This window comes from Mesitornis unicolor, unplaced genomic scaffold (genome assembly GCF_000695765.1).
Source record: "Mesitornis unicolor isolate BGI_N332 unplaced genomic scaffold, ASM69576v1 scaffold2924, whole genome shotgun sequence".
NCBI lineage: Eukaryota > Metazoa > Chordata > Aves > Mesitornithiformes > Mesitornithidae > Mesitornis > Mesitornis unicolor.
In genome coordinates this window covers 113,007-138,556 of record NW_010177885.1, presented here as the reverse complement: position 1 = coordinate 138,556, position 25,550 = coordinate 113,007, and the positions used below count along the sequence as shown (strand labels likewise).

At 38.5% G+C, this 25,550-nt stretch overlaps 1 protein-coding gene across 1 annotated transcript in view; it reads left to right on the top strand.

Annotated features, from left to right (window-relative positions):
- Window positions 1–25,550, top strand: part of DSCAM (Down syndrome cell adhesion molecule) — a gene marked incomplete at its 5' end in the record, with an annotated part of 163,232 nt that overhangs the window by 89,861 nt on the left and 47,821 nt on the right. Inside the window, 6 exons of the mRNA XM_010182256.1 lie at window positions 8,150–8,303; window positions 14,985–15,102; window positions 15,964–16,127; window positions 19,252–19,350; window positions 19,929–20,117; window positions 22,388–22,678. Coding sequence (XP_010180558.1) covers window positions 8,150–8,303; window positions 14,985–15,102; window positions 15,964–16,127; window positions 19,252–19,350; window positions 19,929–20,117; window positions 22,388–22,678 — 1,015 coding nt within the window. The remainder of the gene's footprint in view (window positions 1–8,149; window positions 8,304–14,984; window positions 15,103–15,963; window positions 16,128–19,251; window positions 19,351–19,928; window positions 20,118–22,387; window positions 22,679–25,550) is intronic.

Here is a 25,550-nt window from a genome sequence, read left to right as displayed (position 1 = left end):
CACGTGGAGCTAGGCCCGGCCGTCCCGAGATGCGACAGGAAGCAGCCCAGGAAGCCAGGAAAAGCCCGCGAAAACGTCGGTTTTTTATAGACTGTGGCCGGAAAGGGGAGGGAACAGTACTGATCTCTGACCCTCCAGGGTCCTACAGACACCACCTGTCCTTCCCTTTCAGGCTGGTAACCCTTAAACCATAACAGATATCCATACAGATAAGGATACATAGGAGGCTCTGGGGGTTGCCATGTAACAGAAGAGAGTGATCTCTGCTCTATCTCTGTAACTTCTAGATTCAAAGTGGGATTCAGTTAACCTGATTTCAGCATCTCAAAGAGAGATACTTATGCTGATTCTGGGGTCATCAAGGCTTGCCTTTCATTAAGAAGCTATATGTGAGAAGGTGGATGAATCTTTTTCTAGAAGTTTCCTTTCTCTTTGTTTATTCTGAAGAAAAAATATCTGGTTCTCTTAAACTAGATGGTATGCATCTTAAACTAGATGATATGAAAGTATATACTATCTTAAACTATATTTTTAAAGATCCAGCATTAACTGATAAAAATTACCACTATCCAGGTATTTTCCGTGCAATTCCTTCAGGCAAACACAAGTCTTGTCTGATTTTGCATAGGATCTGTCCAAATTCTAACAATGTGAGACAGCTTTGCATCATGCTTTCTGACCCCCGGCTCCTCTCCAGTTTAAAGACTTGAATAAAAAGCATGGAAAATAAAACAAAAGCCATTATAAGCCAGAAGTTATTTGTTTTTACACACTGTAGAGGCTTCAGTGATTAAAGGGATGCTGAAAGTCTCTTCAAAAGAGGGAAGAGGTAGCTGGCTGAAGTTGGATCAGTAGATAAATTTACTGTTGAACAGAAACTTATTTAGAGTCAGCAGAATCTGTATGGCAGAATTTAAAATATACTTTCATTGATTTGTGTACTACCAGCAGCATTTATCAGTGTGTCTATATAGTACTTTTCCCAGCATTAAGATATTTATGTTTATTAATTCTTGTTCTCTATATAGCATAGAACTAGTGTATAATTTTGGGGTTATTTTAAAAACTTATTTTAAATGGTATTTAAAATATGTGGTTTTTAATATACCACATGTACTGTTTACAACTTTTTCATAGCTATTTCACAGGTTTGTTACCAGTTCCTAAACATAGTACATTCATTCTTTCAATTGTTCTGTCAACTTTACGTTTTTTGCCTATCTGATTTTTGTCATAAAGCAGACCTCAGGAGAGATGTGACAGGGTATAAATTAATTCTGATGATGTGCTGTTTTATATAATTTTTAAAAGGTCTCCTTGCAGACCCTACTAAAACAAATTTGATATTGATTTTTTCATAAAACTCTGGTCTTGTCTCACTACCTAGTCTTACATACAGGTATATCAATATAGTCTCACAATAAGTCGTTGATGTCAGTTGCAGTGTATTTCAGCAAGTTTGAATTCATCCCATTCCCTTCTGTATCACATAGGGGACAGAGCACTTGGGACCAGATGTCGTACAATTTGTGAGTTGGCTGAAATGCTCAAACAAATGTCGTGATTTCTTGGGACCCCCAAAGGAGGCAGTAGAACTCCTGGCAGAGTCGAGGCAGGGGCCTGTCTTCCAGGCGTAATTCCTGGTAATGGGTTTGCAAGATTTCCCTGCATGTGGGAAGGCAGGGCGCTGCCTCTGTTGTTTCCAAAATTTCCATCTTGCACTTTCTAACATCGCAAATCCACATTTAAGGGAAAAAAAAAAAGAAGATAAAATTTTATATGGAAGCTGTGTTCTGTCTTGTGCACAGCTTATATTTACAACTGTTATCTTCAATAATGCTGAGTGAAAAACAGATGCCATGTTTCAAAACATGAACCAAAATAACAAGATGTGAACAGAAGCAATTATATGACCAAAGTGGTATCCAGTCTTAGTGAAAACTGTCACCCAGTATTGGAGGCTGTTTGCAGCTCTGACAGTCTGTCCCTCTGTGAAAGGAAGCAAGGCAAAAGCCAGCAGTCCTGGAGAAAAGTACTAGTCCATGGCCTCAGGCAGAGTTTCATATCTTTAGGCAGTTCAGTGAGAGGGCACACAGTGATCTGTCTACTCTGTGCAGGGATGCAGAACTTGAAGTTTATTCTCTATAAATACAGTAATGTATTGATTTCTTATTAACCTAACTTGCTTCCAGGTAGAAGCAGCTTGTCCTAGTCCCCATTACTGGACTTGTCAGTCCAAAAGACTTTAAAACATCATATCCAGGAGCAAGGAAGGTCTGAGATAGAGCAGGGTAGACAATTCTGTGATAGTCTTGTGCAAAAAGATGGAGATTTTTATGTTTTAACCTCGTAGAACTAGAAATTTACTTTAATTACTGGTGAGACTCAGTGCTCATTGTAGAGCTGATCTGTACTTCTGATTAAACAAGGGGCAAGGAGCAGCACCTGGCTGTGATGTTGACTGATGTCTATCTACGCGGCTTAGCACTAGCCCCTCTAAAGCAAATTTGTTTTAAAGAGAGCTATTTAAAGTAGTACAAAACTGAGCTAGAGATTAAGTTAAAAATCAGTCTCAATCATTAGGATGGAGTGTTCAACACATTCCCTGGTTCTCTCCCATTTATCAATGGAGATAAGTCCAGAAGTTGCATGTGTATTGAGAGAAACCTAGCTAGGGAAATACGGTTTCACTGAGACAACTCAGGCTGATTGCTGTTCTGTGGGAGGCTATGAAACCAGTGGTTCGTTGTTGTGGGCAGGAGAGAGCAGCATAGCTGTCTCTCCCGAGTCCACTTTCGTTCAGTGGTTCCATTAGTGACCTGGATAATGAAATAGAGAGAGTGCCTATTAAATTTGCAGGAGATACAGGGCTGGGAGGGATTGCAAGTACACTTGAGACAGAACTAGAATTCAGATTGTTCTCTATGAACTGGGAAATTGGTCTAGAAAAAAGTTACAAAAAATTTAGTAGGGATAAGTGCATGAAAATGTGTACTATGAATAGCCAACTACAAAAGTACTGGGTAGAGAGCAATTGGCAAGATTCTTCAGAAGATGATTTTGACGTTATTGTGCATCCCAAGATGAACATTAGCTACCTTTATAATCATGTTGTGAAAAGCCAAATGCCATACCCTGAGATTGTTGAATACAGGTTTGGAGACTGTATTCAAGAAGGCTATGGACCAGTGTTAGAGAGTCCAAAGGATAACAGCAGATACTATTAGAGAAACTGTTAGACAAAATGTGATTTCTGGACAATGTTGAAAGCATCAGGGTTATTAAGTTGTAGAAAGACAAGCGTACTGGTGGGGAAGATGGTGATAAAACTTCATGTACATTAAAGACTGATGCAAAGATGATGGTAATAATCTATTCTACATGTTCCTAATAGACTGGAAAAGAAGATATGGGCTTAAACTGCAGCAAAAAACTCAAGCTTGACTTCACTAAAGCTTTCTAATAGTAAGATTAGTTAAGCAATGGAATAGCTCTTGCAGCATAGGGACTTGCAAAATCATGTTGGACAAATATCTGTCTGAAATTGTGCAGATACAGTTTGTTGAACCTGGTTTAAAAAGGAGGATAGACTTGGGTGAAGTCTCAAAGTCCTTCCAGCCCTGTTTTCAGATGATTCTATGGCCATATTTTATACCTAAATTGATAGTGAAAACACAAATGCCACTCTGGGTAGTATATATATGTATTTTTAATTTTCAAGGTGAGGCAGTCACTATACAGGTAGCCAACTCATACGCACACACCAGAAATCTTAGATGTGTCTTGCTTTTCACTCTTGTCCTTAAAGTATCCATAAGGACTCAGTTCACCTCCAAGTTTCCTCACAATTTAGAGAACAAGGAGATAAAGATCTTCAGTGTAGCTGTTTTACATCAGAAATTGTGTGGATGCAGTTCTAGCCAAGGTACAGACTTGCTTTCATTGAATAATCTTCCAGTGCACAGTAAATGCTGCCTGTTACCTTATCTCCCTGCTTGGGAAACTCCCTGATTGCTTGGAAAACTGTTGCAAACCTATTTTTCTTCTAACGCACCCATTTGAATCTTTCCCAGGCTGCATTAAAAAACACAACAAACTGTCAAACAAAACAGAAAAAGAAACCAGCCTGAGGGCTCAGAGTTTGTGCATTTTGCCCATCTAATTGCTTTCTGAAGAAGTCAGAAATGCCAGGAGATGGCATAATATTTCAAAGCATACAAAGCAAAGTACACCAATAGAGCTGAAGCTGCATCAGAGGAAAATTATGCTCCCTGTAGTGGCTGTTCCTCAGCATCTCCTGCTGTTTCCTAGTTTAAGAAGCAGATTGACAGTACCCTGTTAAAGAACTTTGATTTCATTTTATGCTTCACAGCCCTTGCTGGCTTTCTGAAACCTTTCTCTGTCTGTGCTTCTTAGGCAGTGAGCTAAAGACAGAAGAAAAATTAACACACAATCTCTGAGCTGAACATAAAAAAAAGCTCTTAGAAGAAGAAAAGCAAACATGATACTGCTTTATGGATAAAACAGCAGTATAAGTTTCGGACACAAACTGGAACACAGGAGGTTCCACTTAAATTTGAGAAGAAACTTCTTCTCAGTGAGGGTAACAGAGCACTGAAACAGACTGCCCAGAGAGGTTGTGGAGTCTCCTTCTCTGGAGACATTCAAAACCCGCCTGGACACCTTCCTGTGTAACCTCATCTAGGTGTTCCTGCTCCAGCAGGGGGATTGGACTAGATGATCTTTTGAGGTCCCTTCCAATCCCTAACGTTCTGTGATTCTGTGATTCTGTGATTCATATTGGTACCTGCAAAGACCAATATGTGACAAGGTGACATTCCTTTAAAATATTTGTTTCAATTGTTTAATCTTCTTTTTGCTGACAAAGCTCCCTTTTTTCTTCTTCTTCTGTAATGAAAGTCTCTGGCATGTTAGCCTAATTGAAATGACAGGCAAAAGTTAAAAGTAAAATCAATTTTTTGTCACTGGAGCATCCGCAAGTGTTTAAAAGGGAATGTTAACTGAGGAAACAGAAAGTGTATGTTAAACAGTTATAAACCAAAATCTTTTGCTAGCAGTTTGTTTCAAAAAAATAAGAATCACTAGTTTAGGGAACATATATTTACCAGATTCAATTAACAAAGTAATTCAATGAATTATTTAATTTATATTGGGAATAACTATATTTGCAGATATGCGCATAATGCTGATTCTCTGTGGGAGAAATTCAAGGTCAGACTTGATAGGGCTGTGAGCAACCTGATTTAGTAACAATGTCCCTGCTTACTCCAAGGGGGTTTGACTAGATGATCTTTAAAGGTCCCTTCCAACCCAACACATTCTATGATTCTATGAAAGAAAGAAATTAAAAATAGGCATTTTAAATGGCATTAGAGAAGCTAATTCTGTGATTATTCCATCTTTGGAGGTCCAGGGGGAGAGATCTCCTCTATTTTGAGGAAATTTTGCCTGCTCCTCTAGCTGACGACATTACAACCAAAGGAATTTCAGAGGGTTGTTTATCAGTTTTGTTTTTAACTTTGGTCCTCAGAGCAGGAGCGCTTAGTGCCAGTGCAAAGCTGAGGTTTTCCTTTTCCGCTTATCCCAAACACAAAATCTCAAACCAGATTTCTCTGAGCTGTGTTTAGTAATTGTATACAAGGTGTATGTCTGTGTAACTGTCCTAGCCTCTGCCATTGCAGAGGGGAGCAGAACAGCAGGGCATTTCAAGCAGGAGATCTGCAGAATTAGGAGTGGCTTCCAAAGGCAGACATATGTCCCTTTCATAAACCATAGGAGACATGGAAAAAACAGTGTCAATTTAACTGAACTGACGCTTGCTGGAATGAAAATTTAGCAATAAGGAAGTCTATGACGTTAGCTGTTCCCAAGTGCTGTATCCATGCCCTTTGTTAATAGGTGGTTTAAAAGTAGCTTGTGCTAGATAGCTGCATTAATGAGTAGAGCCTAAGTGCCAGAGACAGCCTAGCCTGTTTGACTTTCAAATTAACCCTAGAAAATGCTGCCTCATGAATATTAAAATTCAGCCTCCTGTGCCATGATCAATACGTTAATTTTTATTTATGACCTCACAAAGATCCAGCCTGTCAAGCCACAGGCATTTGTCCAATATTCTTGTGTAAATGTCAAGACAGATGGTTCTCAAAGCCTGCTGCAATATTTCACATAATAGAAGTGCTTGCCTGCACTGACCTCTTCATATCAGAAGTAGAAACCCAGGCAGACCCTTGCTAAATGAGACAAACAGACTTGGCATTTTGACAGGAACAATGAGATTGGTTAGAAAGTTCAGCAAGGCCCCTCTTTGGGCTTGTGTTGAGTCCAGATAACTGTGAGCTGGAGCAAACCAGTCTCCCAAAAAAGTTAGCCTCAATGGAGGAAACAGGATGTATTCTTGTAGCAGCAAATAGAGGCACATATTCATATAAAACCCAGGGAGTTGGGTATTTTAGTTAACAAGCACATTAACTTAGATGTCTTCAGCACAGACAATTATACCTGGGCTGGTTATATGGACATTTCTATAGTTTGTGAGGAAATAGATATATCAAGGTCATGATTCATCCCACTGCAATGTATGCATCTCAGACAGGACAGAAAAACCTTGCCTTAGAGGTTACCTTTTCTTTGCATGGCCTCTGAAGGGCATCAAGGTGACTGGCTTAGATACAGATGTCTTCACTCTAGATCTCAAAAGTGAGATGAGATTAACTCCCCCCTTTCCCTGGCTATAGCAGATGCCAGCTCAGGACTAGAGAAATGCAGTGACCTATTCAGTAGCTGAAACTGGCTACCAATTAACACTGGAGAGGTGTTTAATGATACTGCAGAAATGCCCCTTATTTATTTGGAATTCACTTTGAAAGACTATGTATTCCAATGCTTTCAGGTCAACCTACCTTTTGAAATGCTAATCAGATAGAATTGGCCTTTACCACCAGCAGATATTTGTATATCAAAGAGATTCCTTGCACACCTTCTGCCATCCTGAATCAAGTTTAGATTACACTGATGCATAATTTTAGTGCTGATTCCTAGGAAAATCTTCTCTTGTACATCATTAACGTTCTAATTATTTTTAGCCTAGTGTTAGTTAGCCATTACCATGCTCAGTATTGCACAGCAAAGTGAGTCTTTATTATTCATTCTAATGGTTCATTACCCCTCTGTTTTTACATACAAGAGTCACAAAGCCCGTGTCAGAAATCAAACTGGCTACTTTTAACATTGTAATCACGTTCAGGGCTTCTCTTCTCCATCAAGGAGTAGAGCTTCCTGTTGAGGATATGCTGAGGTGCATGAAGCCCACATTCCCTAGAGGAACCTCTATATTTTTCTGCACCTTTCCTCACACAGGTCACTTCAAGCAGACTGCAGAACACCTCACTGATAAGCAAGTACTGCTTAGCAGCCAGTCAGCTTTAGTGCAGCCCACAGCCCAGGCACTTGAGTGACAGTGCAAGAATAGACTGAACTGGCATTTCTTCCAGCATTTGTCCTTTCCTGCTAATGCAGCTAAATAGCTGAGATGCCCTTCTGCTGGGAATCTTTGAATGGAAGTAATTTTGTGGTTAAACAAAACTAGACTCAGGAAAGTTTGAGCAGCCTATTACAGAATACAGTTTTATTTCTTGATTAACTCCATTATTGAAGAGATAAGCCACCAAACGCAGGGATAAGGAACACCAGCACAACAGTTCTAGGTGACCAAAAACATGTCTTGAGTAGTAAACTCCAGATTTCACAGAAGATGCAGGACTAAATCCTCTGTTGGGAAAGTTTTGTGTAAAATAAAATTCATTCCTCAGAATTGTTGGTTGCAAAAAAATTTCATATATGTTCACTTAAATTGGTCATCCAATCCTCTAAAAATACATCGACAAACAAAAGTCCTAATCTGGATAAAATCAATTTGTAAACAAAACATAGGCCCAAATTCACTGCATATAAATTGATTGCAACAAATTATTGTGTCTGCTCTGTTACTGCCATCTGGTATCTCTTTGGAGTGGTTCATACTTATACAAAATACCTTGAAGTAACAGTCTTTGTAGTGTTTTAGCACTCAGCAGAGTTTCTCCAAATACTGTTTATTTTAGTCTGGAAAAATTTGTCTCTTCCGTCACAGGTAATCAGCGAGTTTGAAGCCTCTCCCGACTCATTTTCCTACAGAATCCCCAACCTGAGCCGGAATCGCCAGTACAGTGTCTGGGTGGTAGCAGTGACTGCTGCGGGAAGAGGCAACAGCAGCGAGATTATCACTGTGGAACCTCTAGCTAAAGGTACAGTGACAGCGCTTTTTAAAGCAATCCAGATTTTTACAATGCTAATTACTGATATAATTGGCACGTGGCTTCTTTATGGCTCATTGCTTACTGAGAGTGGGATTTGTCAGGAGTAACTTCACTTCTCTCCAAAAGTTAGGTGACAACTCTCAGCTAATTGCCCAAGCTTTTGCTGTAGTCAGCAGAGAGAGAATGACGTGCTCCTCTAGGGGGTAATTCATCCCACCTACCTTAGAAGGAAATATATTGCTTTTTGGAGCAATTTTTATCTTCTTTTGTTGGGTACAGAGGGTTTGCAGATGATGCCCCTCCTTTTCTGAATGTATCTCTTTTTTTCCTTGCCATACAAGTTAACTTCTTTATCGTTCTCCTCCTTACTAGTATCTCTTGTGTACTCCACAAGTACTATCTTCTGTATAAAATGGTCTGATTAACATATCTAAACTCTGAGCAATTGTTCTCAACTTGCATTAGCTTTGAAGTTTGCTGCTTCTATTTCAGATATGAAGAAGGGATAATGTGCCTCAAATCCTACGTATTTTTCCCAGCTGTATTAGTTATGCTAATAAAAGATATTGCTTGAGCCCATGATTTCTGCCTTACCTGTACTGTGAGATGTGATGCTTTCAGCACTATAGGACCTTAGCTTGGAAATAGATACCTAATGTTCTGGACAGCAAGGTGAGAAGACTATCATCAATACTCAATGTCTACACGGGGTCTTCAGATTGATTTGTTTTTTCCACTCAAATTGGTAACATCACAGAATGTGTCAGTATGAACAATGTATTGCGCAGGTATCTAGAGTTGCAAAGGTAGATGCATTTAATTGACTTCACAGATTTACAAGCCTGCTAATTCTTCATTCATGTGGCTAATGATGTAGTAGTGTAAAATACAGTGTCTAGGGCTTTACTAGACATAGATACTTTCTAAAAAAGCTTTGCAGAACTTGAAAGCACCATGAAAGCACTATACTTGTCAGCATAGGGAATCTTGCTGTTTCTACCTACCTAGGGGGTAGATAACCAGTTTGATGATAGCAGCTGAACTATCAGAGCTATTGTAATGGATGGCAGTGATGGTGTTTGGAGCATACTATTTCAACCTATGACATAGCTTCCTAATATATACAAGTTGCAAACAGGGTTCCTCAGGCTGTGATGGGAACCTGTATGTCTTTTCTTTGTCCCTTCTCAAAGATAAATGTTTTAGCATATGAGATGGATATTTTTCAACATTATTGTGGAAACCTGTAGTAACTAGTATAATACTACTGTAGATCACAATGGAAGGTTTAACAGTGTAAATGTGGGGAGGGTCTAGCAAAGCAAAGAGGCTTAAGTTGGAAACAAGCAGAGAAATGCTTACTCACAATACCATTGCTTACAGTTTTTTTCTGTCAACTGAGAAAAGTCACTTTTACTTTCTGCTTCTTTCTGGAATTTTCTGTACAGTCTTTCAGAATATTTCTCTTATAACTCTGTTCAACTACCTGAAAGGAGGTTGTAGAGAGGTGGATGTTGGTCTCTTCTCCCATGTAACTAGTGACAGGAGAAGAGGAAATGCCCTCAAGTTGCATCGGGGAGGGTTAGATTGGATATTAGGAAAAATTTATTTACTGAAAGAATGGTCTAACACTGGAACAGGCTGCCCAAGGAGGCTGTGAAGTCAGCATTCCTGGAGGAGTTCAAGAAGTGTGTGGATGTGGCACTTCAGGACATGGTTCAGTGGGCATGGTGGTGTTAGGTTGATGTTTGGACTTGACTGTCTTAGAAATCTCTTCCAACCTTGATGGTTTTGTGATTCTGTGATTCTTAGTAGCTACAGTGTTAGAGAAATAACCTGAAGGATGGCTAAAAAGGTATAAAAATTCTGAAGAATCTGGAAAATCTAGAGCATTTCCATTGTTGAATTTCTCATGGGATAACTGCATACTACATTATGAACATCAGTGATACCAGAATTGAGATTTTAAAATGTGGATGAGGAGTGTAAGGGACATCTTTGAAGGATGATTGTGAAACAGCACCTCAGGGAGACAGGGCAAATGTTTCAGTGCTCTCCTCCTTTTAGGGCACCTGTTGTTACCTTTGTGTAATGAATGAGTGGTGATAAAAAGAAAAAAAAGAAAAAAAAAAAGCTTGGTGCAATCCTCATACAATGAGGATGCAGGCAAACCCAGAAGTGTGCAAGGACTCCTGCACATAATATACTAGAAGTTCTTTTTCTCCTATGCATTTAAAAAAAAGGGAAGTGTTCAGACAAGATGAACATGGAACAATTCAGTGTTTGCAGGTACCGAAATTCATAACCTCTAGTTATGAGAAAATGTAGTGTTTGTTTGCTCTTGGCTTCCCAAAACTAAAGAAGTTACAAATTGACCCACATGTACTTCAACTAAAACAAGTTTACCAGAAACGGGAATTAATACTGCTCCAAAGCTTATTTAACATGATCCATGACGACAAATAAACGAACTTAAAAATAGCTTGTATGAAAAGAGAAGAAGACATGAAGGAAAAATAATTAATTTCTTCAATATAGACAAGTCAATGTGAACAAGACTTTGTTTTGAAAGATGGTAGCATGCATCCAAATGCTGCAATGTAAAGTCTGCATTAGATGATGCTCAGGACAAGCCTCTTTTAAATACACTTAAAACTAAAAAAGTGATGAATAGCCCATTTGTGGAGGTTGTGATGGACACTGAGATACTGATAGAAATTTTATGAACTTTGGATGTAGCCAGGTTAGAAATTGTTGTATCATGTACAAGATTTCCTGTATGAATGCATCACTGGGACATTTAGAGAGCTGTGAGAAAGTGGTGATCAATGATAAGGGCAGTGAATGCACAATGAAGAAGGATGGGAGGAGTTAATAGCCTTGAAGACCTTTCTCACCCCTCAGTACATCTGAAGAAAGTAACACATCAAAAGGTTAGAAGCAGTTATAACCTATTTTGCCACAAGTTCCCAGTGCAAGAACATCCTATGAGCCATTATTGTTAGGTTGTTTTCTTCCCTTTTTTCTCCAGTTATTTCACAGTAACTGTCCAAGTAATGATACCATCATGACAGCTAATGAGAGTTAACTTTGAATTGAATTATGTCAACTTAATTATAACCCCTTTAAGAACCCCTTTGAGAACAATGCAAATGTCTAGATAAGGGTTTGATGTGAAATGGATAGTCCAATTTAAATGAAAGCTTAATTCAAGTTAACATTTCTTTCTTTAATGTCTCTGTTTCTCAGAACAGATTGTTATTCTCTCTGAGTAGTTGACAAAAATAAGCAAAAGAACTCTCAACAAACAGAAAATAATCACGACAACGAAAGTTCAGTCTCCGCGTAAGCAGGCTATGCCCCCGCCCCTCAAATTATGCTTCATTGCTGACTTGAAAGTTGTCAGTTTAGCCTATCAAATATATCTAAAAGACAGAAAACCTTGCATGCACTTTATTCCTCTTATTTCCTGACCATGACTGATGGAGAATAGCACTTGCCAAAAATGTGATGATAACAGATCTAGACTCATGGCAATCTGACCCTCTGAGGAGAACTTTCTGACTTTAATGTTGAGTTTTTCTGTTCTTGTAGACTACCTCAGTATTCATGTTGAACAGATTTGCCTCCTAGTCTATGTTGCTTTGTGCGTTTAATGTTTTTAAACAACTTGTGGGGCTCACATGATAGTACACACACCCTATTGGCTTGTTTCTTTAATGATTCATCATACTGGAATACACGGTATATTTTTCTGTGAGGAAGTAAATGAAAGAAACACCTGTCTCAGAGTACTCGCTGATGGCTCTTGTATTTGGATTAAACCTAGCTGCAGTGAACTGTCATAGCTTTTGTTCAGTTTCCCTGTACAGTTTGCCTTTAAAATTCGGTTGTGTCCTCTAGAGAAAAAAAAAAAAAAAAAAAAAAAGAGAAGAGAGAAAAATGTGTTACAGTCTCCTGCAAAGAATTTCTGCCTGTTTCTTATTCTATGAGAGTAAGTGTAGATAATAGGATTCATAATTTAAATAAACATGCAGAAAACTGCATTAGCATAAGAGAGTGCACTGTTCTGTGAAGGCACCTCTCTATCTTCAATTAATGACTGAGCAATTTGCAAAAAAATAGGAACAGACATGGTCCTAATCCAGTGGCATGCCTTCTAATGTAAGGCTGTTGGCTGGTGAGTAGTCAGTAGGCATGTGGGCAGCTTTGATAACAAAGAGGTAAACCCTGCAGCTGAATTACCCACACGCTGTGTAAAACTCCCTTGGCTCAAAAGGGAGAGGTCTGTGAGATTCAAGGTATTTTAACCTCATGAATGCCTGTTAGCATTTCAAACCTATTGCTTTCAGGTGAATTTCACTAGACATGTATTTTGGTTCTAGTTTTCTTTTGTTTACCTGTTAGCAGTCTCAGAACATTATTAGAAGTTAAGCTATAAAGAAAATTGGAGTTAAGAATTTTCCCGCTGTTTTACCATCTCTTTTAAAAGCACTGAGTACATGAAAGGAATAAGATAGTGCATAGAAAGCTGTGGGTACTTTCACAATAATAGTGCTGTATGCTTTTGTAATGTGCACATCTGAGTTACAGTCTATGATCTTAGCACTAGCTTAGCGTTCTGTGAGGTTTGTGTTACTTCCACACATCACTGTAAAATGGGGGATATTGAAAACCAAGAGCTGCATCATGTTGTGCTTTGGAGATCTCATATCCAATGTATGACTTAAGGAAGAATTCATTGTTGAAATAAAATAAAGGGATATCACAGAAAGTTTGCTAACAGTGGTGCTATGTCATGCTGAAGGCATCAGCAGGATGCCTGAATTAAATATTCTTTGTCCTAAAGTAACTGGCAGCAGTTGGAAGCAGCTGGATATTTTGAGAAACTCTGGAGAGATGGGAAAGCTAGGGAGAAAAGGATTAATAGTGCACTTTAAATTATTTTTCATGTTACAGAGGGAATTTTGCATGGAACAGAAATTCGAGTTTCTAACAACTGTTCCTCAGAATGCACTGCAGCTTCTAGGACCAATTTGGTTGCCTACAGATGTATTTTGTAGTCACAGCTGACAGCATCTCCTGCTGCTTTTCAAAGATGGCATGAGGATCATTAGGCATCTTCTGCATTGAAAACCTGGCATCACTGAAGACAATTGAGCCTTCTAACACTTACGTCAGTGGAGTCAGCATTTCACACCATGTCTCTGGGCAGACTAGTTTCTATTATCTTGGTTAATTAGCCCATAGCTTGTGGCAGTATAGTTCTGTGTAAATCTTTTGTAGAATATATGGCCTTAGGAATGCCACAGTGAAAACCAAGGCTGCATCATGAGAGTCACCAGTGCCTTTGCATCATTTTAGTGTACAATCTCCTCAGGGCAGCACATGCAGCAGCACCCTCCTGCCAGGGCTAACCATTAGGGCTGCCAGAAGGAAGGACCCAGGGGTCTTCATCTTCTGTTTAGCTAGAATGGGACATGTCTATGATTGACTGTTAGGAAAGTAATGCTGTCCCATCACTTAACCTTGACTTTGTCCATTACCCTAAATCTTTAAACAGCTACTTTTGTGTTTTCAGTTAAAATTTTGACCAAAGAAAAACCTCTCAAGAAGCTTAATCTTATAGGCAGCACAGTCCAAACTGATCATATAATCTATGAAATCTATGAAATCTTTTCTTTTTTCTTAATATCTCAGGTCCCACTGTAACCTACTCAAGTAATTTCCTTTAACTCTTCAAGGCCTGTTCTTTCATGTACTATTTTTTCTTTTTTTAGACGAGCTGTCCCAGTTATATTGGATGCTGGCTCTCCTATTCATGTTTTTCTAATTGGTGAAAAATGGATTATTAAGTATAAATTCTCACCAGTGTGCATGACTGAAGTAGATCAGGATTAAAAATACAGTATTTCATGTATCTGTATTCAGTATGTGCCTTTGAAATGTATATTTAGAGGCCAACTAGAAGTCTGTTTCTATCAAAGGTCATTCTTGAGTAATAACATACAATGAAGCTGTAACACTTTCCTAATGTTCCTCTATATTATAAACTGAAACTACAGGAGAGATATATTTGTTGATATATTTAGATGATATGAGAGTTGACGCAAATTAAACTGACTTAAGAGTTTGTTCATGTTTGTGGACTTCAAATGATAGACTTCACAATGTACTAACACATACATACATGAAGGTTTATTTTGCTTAATAACATAACTGTTGAAATGGTTGTAGTGTTAATTGTGGCATTAATTTTGACTCAACACACTTGTGATGTATCAGTAATTTAGCTTTTATAAGATTCCTGTCCGCTGTGGACACTTTTGCTGGAAGTTTAGAGAGAAGCATCTCTTGGACATAATTTTCATCCACAATTTCTACTATGAAATGTATACAAATCAATAAAAATTATCAATAGCTGGTTTTGCTCTTTTTCTCCACCTCCACCTCCCTTTCAGTTACTTGTCTTCCAGGTACTAAAAATTATAATATTTGTGCTTGAATAAATAGCTGATATTATGAGTTAAAAGGAATTAGTTTCCTAAAAGGACAACTTGAAACAGATCGGTTTGGTTTTCCACATTTAATTCTGGCTGTCATGTTTCCATTCCAAGGGCTGCATGAATGAACACCTCATTTCAGTCTTTCTTGCTCTCTCTTGCTCAGCTCCTGCCAGGATTTTGACATTCAGTGGCACAGTGACAACTCCCTGGATGAAGGACATTGTCCTCCCTTGCAAAGCCGTTGGAGACCCAGCTCCAACAGTCAAATGGATGAAGGATAGGTAACCAGCAACTAAATGTATAGCTCAAATAAAGCTAATTTTCTTGAAATCCTGAGAGTTGTGATGTTGGTGATCCTAGATGATTGTGTCAGGAAGGAGAAAGATCATTTGCAGACACTGCACAGAGTCACAGTAGACAAGGAGTTCAGAAATTAGTTGAACTAAAACTAATTGGCTGTGGTGAGAAGGGGAAAAGGGAGGAAAAACTAGCAAGAAGTGGTAAAGGCAAACACTGAAGTTGCTAAATCTGGGAGTCTTTTTTGGTTTTACTTCAGACACACAGAATAGCTGTAGTCTGAGAAAGCAAAATGCCTGATGCATTGAATTGTGCCATGGAGTGCAGTGTACAAGTCTTGCATGTATCTTGTTTTCCATTATTTTGTTTTGATCTCTAGTATCACATTTTGACAAAGTCACTTGGAAATACACATGGACAGTAAGTTTCATCCAAGCACTGCATAAGCAGTGATACTGCAGTGCTATGAAACCGTCTTGTGCATTGACATAAATAGTTGTTATTGGCACAAATACCTATTATTTATACACTTGCATTTATATTATATGGATGGATTTTGTATTGAGGAACTGCTTTTACTCTTATTTTGGCACTTTTATGAAATAGCAGATAATTAAAGAAGGAGTGAGTTCCCATTTTCACTCAAATTTGAGCCAGGATATGTGCATTCTTTAAGCAAATGGCAGGTGTTTCACAGCAGAAAATATTCCTTTGCTGTCTTTATTAAAGAGGACACCTCACCTTTTTCTTTCTTTCCATTCTTAGTTGCTTCAAAAAAAAATCCAATTCTGAGTAATTTTGATTGTAACTTCTTTAATGTATGCACTTTGTTTCCTGTGAGGTAGTAACGGGACACCCAGTCTAGTGATGATTGATGGGCGAAGAAGCATCTTTAGCAATGGCAGCTTTGTCATCCGTACTGTGAAAGCAGAAGACTCTGGATACTACAGCTGCGTGGCCAGTAACAACTGGGGATCAGATGAAATAATTTTGAATTTGCAGGTACAAGGTAAGACATTTGGATCTATCTCATAATTGTTATCACAGCTATTAACTGCTATATACTGGTAATGCATAGGTATGTCTGTTTGCAGCTGTATGTGAAATATTACTATTCATGTGTATTAATACAAATTTAAGTCTTCCAAATTAATAAGTAAAATATTATATGGATCATTCTAACTCAACCATCAGCATTTTATGATATAGCAAATATTTTGCTTTTGTTGGAATAATTCACACGCAGTTAAGTCTGTATGTAAGCTTTTGTAGAATTGACAACTAAGCGTTTGCATTCAGTTATTTTCTAGCTATTCACCAAAAAATATCAACTTATGCCTTCTCCTTACAAATATTACTTGTATCATTTAAACACTGTAAAATTCAGAAAGAGCTGACGGCCTTTACTTTAGCTTCCAAAAAGCTATGAACAGAAATTTGCCCTTATAACGAGACCTTGGACAAAAACTTCATTATGCAAGAGAAGAATTTTACTGATGGTGAATATAAGGAATCATTTAAAATGAAACATCAGTACAACTTCAACTAGCATGTATTACCAGCTACTTTTTATATGCATATTGAAATGTATATAATGTATCCATTATGGTTGATATGTGTTTAAAAAATTACAATATAGGAATACACATTAACAGTGTAACAGAGCATATGTATTCACATACCAAGAATTCACTACACAGATTTCCTTGCTCACTTACACTAAAGCAGATCCTAAGAAGGCTTCAACTGACTTCAGATTGTTGTACCACAGGGAAGTGAATGTTGGCCATGCCGCAGCCAGTCACTCTCCTGTCCGTTGGTATGCAATCTAAATTTCTAGTGCAAATATATGAGAACACAGAGAGAGATTGTTTCAACTGCAATGCAACTCTCTCTGCATAAACTAGTCTACTAAGCCTTGAAACCAATGTCATAGTAGATATTAACCTTCCTACAGTCCAACTGAACCTAAACATGTTCTGCAATGTTGGAAAGCGTGACTGCAACAGGAAGTAGTGAGAGAAAACACTACCAAAGGGAAATCTCATATTTTTATTTCACTAAGTACTTTTGTAATTGCATATTCTTGCTGTTATTGAACTGCAGTAACTAAAAGCAAATCAATATCCCTTCCCTGAGGGACAGAGAAAACTGGCATTTAATATGTGGGACCATCAACTTTTGTAGGTACGGTGAAACTACGCTGAAAGGCTTTACAATAAATCTTTCACAGTGGAGTGCATGCAGTCTCTCTCCATGGAATCAACCAAGTCAGACAGAATAATGGAACAAATCCATCTCACATAGAGAATTTTCCTTTAGGACATAAACTGTCTTTTTTGTTTTCTTCAGCACTGTTTAGCTCTGTGAGGGCAGCAAAATCGACTTCTCTTTTAATCAGTCCATAGCTGTAAACCAGCAGCCTCCACTTCACATCAGTACTTGCTGTTTTGCAATTTGATGACTTGAACGTGAACTAGAACAGGGAGGGTTTTTTGGAATTTCACTCTGCAGGTGGAGCTACCCCTTAAATGTAGGCAAAGCAGGCAATGTCCTTTGGCAGCTGTCTGCTGGACTTGACAGAGCACTTGTGGCCTCTGGCCTGCCTTGCTTACAGGCTGGTGTCTGTAGAGCAGTAACTACATCAGGGAAATGGCAGCCCCTGCCAGCAGCGGTCACCAACACCACCCTCCCTTCCCAATCTTGCAGTGGCAGTGACTGGAGGAGGTGTAATTGTCATGTTGTCTCTCCTCCCTGGCTTTCCATCACAGCTTTGCCACTGCTTCTCATATCCCTTCCCATGGTGGACACTGTCCATGTCTCACTCCTTGTTCTTGAGGCAGCAAAGCTCAATTTTGTCTATGTTTCTGAGGAGCTTGGAGACACTTGTTCGAGAAATAATCTGTAAAACGAGCCAGACACAGGGAAGCTGTGCATGCCCAAAGCAGTGCAAAGGATTTGAAACAGAAACTTCTGTTTCTCACTCTTAATTTCTGAACTTAAAATTGCAGATGTAAAACACTTGGGTGAGTGTTAGTAAATATTTACCCTTCAGGGCTCTAATAAATATTCTACTAGCTCTTTGAAGTTTCACCTGCCATTCTTCTCTATTTTAGCAAACACCATCCTCCACAGCCTTACTGAAATCAAAGATGAAGTCTCCAGCCTATAACTAGAACATATTGGCTCATGATAGATTTGTCATGGTAGAAAAGAAAGCTGGCTACTTTGCCACTTTCTGCTCCTGAGCATTGAGCTCTGAAAACCCAGTCACTATACACTCATGCAATTTGGGGTCACTTAGGCTGAGCTTAAACTGTCCCAGCTCCTAGTCCCATTTCCAGTCCCAGTTCCCTGCCCCAAGTCCCCGTTCCAGTTCTCTCTACCATGGGTGACTTGTTGGGGTATAGTATGGCTCCTTCTCTGCCTTTTCATGCTAGATTTACCTCTGAAGGACACAGGAGCTGGTCCTGGGAACTGAGCGGTTCTTATGTCCCACAGTTTAAACACAGCCATGATGTTTATAGGAAGCAGCAGAACTGAAGTGTTTCCATGTTTGTTAGGCCTTTGCTGATAGAGTTGTGTCTTTACACCAATAGCCTTGATGAAAAAATGATGTGTTCTGGAAAAGATATGGATCTGCCTTCGATCACAGATCTACCTATGCTACCTACTTAGCACACTAGCAGAAACTCTTGCTATGCACTTTTTTTTTTTACTTTTGCCATAATAGACTGCAAATACATGAATGAGTGGGGCATCATTGCAAGTGGACAGCTGTTTCCCGCCACTAAAAATTCAGCTTCTCTCTAAAACAGATATGAAAAATAATAAAAAATAATAGTTGGGTAGTTCATATGCCATTTAGATCTGACAGGACAGATACAAAAAATTCAGAGAAAAGCAAGAGTTAAGGATTGAAAGACAAAATTTTGTAGAAAATTAAATATAAAAATTGAGGGCTTGTCTGTTCTTGTCTTAACCAAGGATGTCAGCTAAACAGACACTTTGACAGAAATAATTTGCATTTTTTGCAGCTCAAAACAGTTGTTTGATAAATGGCTGTTAGATAGGATTAAGATCACATCTAATAATTTGAATCTATTTTCTATTTTTAACTATTTCCCATCTAGTTCCACCAGACCAGCCAAGACTCACTGTATCCAAAACTACATCTTCCTCTATTACTCTTTCCTGGATTCCTGGAGACAATGGTGGCAGTTCTATCCGAGGTAACATACTTCAGATTAATTGTAACTACTTACTAAATTATTGAATATTTATAGGATTAGTATATAATTATGAATGGCTACAAAAAAAAACACACACAAAAAAAGAAAGCAATTTGTATTGCTGTCAGCACTTAATGTGGATGATCATGGTGATAACAGCTTTCAGTAAATTGCAGTTTCTCTTTGTGGTAGTTTAATCACAGATTTAATGACTTTCTGCCAGTGTACCCCCAGCTGTAATGACAGTTACTCTCTCAGATTTTCCAGACATGTAATCTTTAACTATTCATTTTTGAGGGTCCAGGTTCATCATCTGCTCTTTGTTGCTGATTGAAGGGTATTTAGAAATGTCTATCCCTTTCTTTTCCCTTAGAAGCGATCATGAAAATGGTATTTAATCTGTCATGAGGGTAGGCAAGATGTGTTGCCTGGTATCTTTTAGTCAGGGGAGAGCTGTATGTCTTCCTGTGCACAGGATTTTGTTACTTTTATTAGATCTTTAAAATGACTTGTCATATTACATGCAGAATTTGTGGTTTGTGTCTGGCTTATCGTTGCCATCTGTGCTTTCCCTGCAGGTTATATTTTGCAGTACTCGGAAGATAACAGTGAGCAGTGGGGTAGTTTTCCCATTAGCCCTAGTGAGAGATCCTACCGTTTAGAAACACTAAAATGTGGCACTTGGTACAAGTTTACTCTAACTGCTCAGAACGGAGTGGGTCCAGGACGCATCAGTGAGATCATCGAGGCCAAAACACTTGGAAAAGGTATGTTGATTTCCGTCCCCTTTTGCTTACCTAAAGCTGTTGCATTCTGCTGTAGGACTTGATTTGATGAGAAGACAGAGTTGGATATTTTAATATTATTTGCTTTGGAAACATTTCCAGTTGTGTCCTTGCTGCGACAGAAGAGGCTGTCACTGTGGGACTTGAACCACATATCAGCTGATATTCTTTCCTTAATTGTTTGGTATTTATTTTCTAAGATGGGTTGGTAGATATTTGGGATAGGATTGTGTCCACAGTCATAGGCTATTGCAATTCCAACTACTGCTGTTGCCATAAGGAAAATGTTTTTTCTCCTGTTGCAAAAATTCAGGATTTTATTTTTCTGGATGTTGAAGGAAGATGGGGAGTATATTTATGTGTAGAGGAAAATGAGTCAATGTCTTATTTTTGCTCCAAGCTGGTATTGCAGGACCTATGCAAGTAGCACCTTTTGAACAGGATAAGCGTCAAAAATAAAGGGAAAATTTGCATAAAGCTCTACAAGGCAAAACAGCCAAAATTCTGAAATTCTTACCTAACTAAGCAATGGATCCCATGGTCCCAGGGACATACATATTTCCACATTGCAAGTTTGTGTCAGGGTTATGAGCAAATTTTGTAACAGACACTTCTAAAGAGGCACTTTAGAAGGTCTTACTCTAAGTCAACAGAGTGGAGTAGATTTGCATAATGCTCTAAAGATCACCTCATCTTGCATCTCTTCACTCTTCAATTGTAAGAAATATTCTGATTTGGGAGCAGTTTCATAATAAAGATAGTTTGCTGTGAGAGGTGCATCTGCCCTTCTTTATGCTATTCATCACACCTGTGCTGTTGCAGCTCTTGCAAGCATCACAGCAAGGTAGACATTTAATTTGATGCTCAGTGGCATAGGAAAGACCTAGTATGCAGTAAATGCAATTGATCTGACTTGCTGAAGCTCAGGGGAGGCTGCAGATCAGCTGTATACATGCTGAGATTATCTAAGGTCAGGGAGAATGATCTGCTGACCTTAAGGAAAGCAACATTTAGAGAAGCAGAAGGTGAATGCTTCATTTTCTTTGCATGTAATGTAAGGTTTATACATGCTTTAGATAACATCCAAATGTTTCATGAGAAAGCAGATCTCCCAGCTTTTTGAGTTTCTCTAGGACTCGATATACATGCCTGAAAACTACCTGTGTTAACATTTACAGACCAAACCAGGTACTATATGATTTAAAATACTGAGATCATCCTCATTTATGTGAGAGCTCCAGAAGCATACCTGTCCAAAGCTATAAATAGAGCCAGCTGAAATAGTTCATAATATACAGCAGAAATCACCAGTTTCTTTTAGATTCCTGTAGAATTTAGAAAAGAGTACATTTTGGTACATCTCATCAAGGCAGAAGAACGGCAAAGAGACTCTCCTTGCATAAGTTATCCTTTTTCATACAGAATAAAAGAGCACATTATAGATAATTTTTGTAGCCTATCTTGTCCATCTGTTGTCATTATTTCAATACTACAGTGCCATTTTTACTGTCATTACTCCTGTATCATGTAGAACTGTCAAAAAAACTTTAACATATATATCATTAGAAACCAACATTTAATTCCAAAGGACAACAAGCAAATAGAAATTTCATCCCTTTTCTGAATGGAAACATCTTAACTGAGAAATACAAATTTCAAGCTATATATTATTTACAAATGTATCATGTGCAATATCAACATATTAATATTTTTTAAAATTGTATTTATACTTACAAGTTCTTCAAAACTGTGATTTCCACAAAGGAAAGCCTCCATACTCTCAAAAAAAATTATGTTCACTTCCACTTCAAAAGAAGACCAGCAGACAAAGAGGAGCACCAGTGGACAATCTTCAAGTGTATTTGTCTTCTGTGGTATTTTGACAAGGTTTTCTGAACACCTTCTTTTTTTGCATAGCAGTGGACAGGGGCATTTACTTATATGAAGTGTCTGTACTAGATTAACAAGCTGACTCATGCCAATCCATGCAAACTGGCAACTCAAGACCATGCAGAGATGGATGAATATTTTTTTCACATATGTATTTGAAAATCTAGGTTTGTAAGTCTGGCACAAAAAGTGTGAAAAAAACATTTAAGAAGGGAAGGGAAGGGAAGGGAAAAAGTATATAGACATTGAGTTTAAGATGAAATTAGGATTGTCGTAGATATTATTCTCTTAATTTTATATTTTTGAGAGTCTTATACATGTAATAGTTAAGCATTTCACTTGAAATTTATCATTGCTTCTAGAGCCACAGTTTTCAAAGGAACAAGAGCTCTTTGCTAGTATCAACACCACAAGAGTGAAGCTGAACCTGATAGGCTGGAATGATGGTGGCTGTCCCATCACCTCCTTCACCCTGGAGTACCGGCCATTTGGGACAACAGTCTGGACAACCGCTCAGCGGACATCCCTGTCAAAGTCCTACATACTCTATGACCTCCAGGAGGCAACCTGGTATGAACTGCAAATGAGAGTGTGCAACAGCGCTGGCTGTGCAGAGAAACAAGCTAAATTTGCAACACTTAATTATGATGGCAGTAAGTATATCTTTTTATTTACAAGTCTGAGATACTATTTTTATTCACATTTCTTATGTGATTTTTTTTGCTTGTCTGTCTTTCTTTTTGTCCCCTACAAAACCCTTTTTGAATCTGCTAGCCATGCTGACAGAGGGGTAGCAATCACAAAGATGTAAAATGCCTACTGATTTCATGGCAATAGGCTGCCAGGCAGAAAAGAGGAATTGTTTATTTGTCCTCACTGAGGAAAAGCTCCAGCACCAAAGTCAATCAGCCATGAGACATGTAACCATAGGACGCTAGGTGTTATTAGTTCCAGTGGTCACAGAGCACTTGCTACTATTTCATGCATCTCTTCCATGAAATTTTTGTCTTCTATACAATTAGTTCCTGCAGTCATTCCTAGCAGTGACTGGCCTCATTGCTATTCCATGCAATGTCCTTGTGATACAGCTCAAAAAACATTATATGACACAACGGAGCAGCTAACTAGCTTGTCTGCCGGGAAACCCTCCAGACAACATCCTCCAAGGGCAAAGCAATGACAATGCTATTATCCCTATTTACAGACAGGAGAGAGTGAAACTAATGGCCGTGACAGATGGCTCTGTCATGCCCAGCAGCAGGGCATGGGGGATGAAGGAATTGTTGCATCCTGTCCTTCTGCCAGGGGTTACTGCCCACTCTGCAAAAGGCAAAACAAGAGGACAAGAGCAAACATGCCAATTTGTCAGTCACTCCAGCTCATATTCTGGAATGTTTATTTAAAGTGATGGTGGCACATGTCTGCTTCTGCTGGCTCTATAGTGGGAAATGGCTGTATTTCTGGCAAAAAGGCAGTACAGATGGCTCCAGATGGCAATCTCTTGAATTGCTCTAATGTGAACTGCCAGAGCTTTTCTGGAGACATCCTGTGTAGAATGTTGTTGTGTTGCCAGGGATATTGTGCTGTATTATGCAACCACTTGGTGACATCTGTACTGTCAAATTAAACAGCAGGACTAGTGAGCAAGTTCAAACAAAGCTAATAATTGTCCAGCGACCATACCAAATTGCTAATCGTTCGTAACTCTGTGTTGGCAACACATCTTTCTGCCACAGTTTTGTCCTACGCAAACCAGCACTCTCCAGGACAATACTTATGTATGATTCAGGGAAGAGCAAGCAACAGGGACCAGTCAGAACTGTGGGATATGGACCATACAGGGTTTAAACCTCAGCATATACACAACCTCTAATGCTACCTCAGTCTTTGTGCTAGGTACCCATCAGTTCTTGCAGATAATTAATGACATAGGCCTTCATAGCTAACAATAACATAGCTTTTGCAAATAGCACATCTCCTCATGTTTTTCTGATAAAATATCCTTTTGGTAAGCTGCCATACAGTCTTCATGTTATTTCAGATGGTTAAAAAAATTAAGAGAAAGATTAAAGTCTCAGCACTCTTAGAGGCCTACAAGAAACCAAGATCCAAGTAGTTATTTACAAATGCTGATGGTCTTGCCAAGTAGACTTAGGACCTGTTTCACTGAGCAGTATAGGTGTTTTCAATAATAACTGTTTCAAGTATTATGAATTAATTTCTTGCCACTTTACTAAGCCTATCCTCTCTTCTTTCCGATATCTTTCTACAGGCAACATCCAACTTGCAGTGATCTTTGTTTTATATCCACAGTTACTGGTACATATATATAACTGGGGCAAACAGTCTTAAGCCATACCTTAAAATGAGATTAGATGAAAACACAGGTCCAAAGCCTCAAGTTCTCACTGATAGCTGTGAAATCAAGTGTATTCTTGCAATGAACTGATTTGAAATGTTGTCAGAGACTACCTTTTGGTCAGGTCATGATACTTACCTTGGTTTCACACACAGTGACCTGCATGCCATTTTATTTTGTGTGTTGCTGTATGGCATCTTTAAAAGTGAGAAAATGAAACAATAAAATTATTTGTAGCATTAAATTTCCTGGGCCACTGCTTCTGGTCAGGTAGGAAATTTCTCATTTACGGCATTAGTGGTTTTGTATGTCAAGCATGCTTTGCCAGGACTACATTGTTCCTTAGAGAGGCAGCATGATCTCAAATACTGACCACAAGGTTAAGAGAGGAAAATATGGATGGAAAAGCAATTTCAGTTGTCAAATTTTCTGATTTTGTTACATTTGATGCAGAACTAAATTGATAAACTGATGATAATTATTATTATCATTATTGAAAATTAAGATAGTCTATTCCCACATAAGAGATTTCATAGAAGAGCTACTTCAGTGCTTCTAGAACAGAAGTTGTCCCTCCAGACTCCCAGCTCCTCATTAATTTGTTCCTTGGTAAACTACGTAAGCTTATGCCATTTCAGAATTGGAAAATAGTGTCTGATTAGAAATAAAAATTTTCTAGCAATACTTCATGCAGAAATGTTTGCTTTCATAGAGAGTGAATTTTTCATTTACAGAAAACATGCCAGTGGAAACTTCTTGGCCAGCTCTGCTTTTGAGTGCTAACTCTACCTCTGCTATTGAGTTGTCTTGTGATGTGAGATCAATGCCTTCCAGCTTCCAGGGGTCACAGCTGCCCTTAGGATAAAACAGATAGAAAGATAGTACTTTGAAGATTAGGCAATACGTGCATGAAAGTTCTAGGATACCAAATGCTAAGAACAAGCTTAGGAGCTTTAGCAGTCTTAAGATAAAGCCTTTGTAAACTTTGTAGAAATCCTTGAGTTACGTGGTCTTTCAGTCAATTTGTTTGTACCGCAGTAGCTGACTGTTGTCTGTGATAGAGCTCCTGGGAAATATCATGGCTAAGTACACTTTACCTTAAATCTCTTCAGGGTGAATGAGGTCAAAAGGTTAATGACAAAGCTACATGCAAGTTTTTGCTTTCT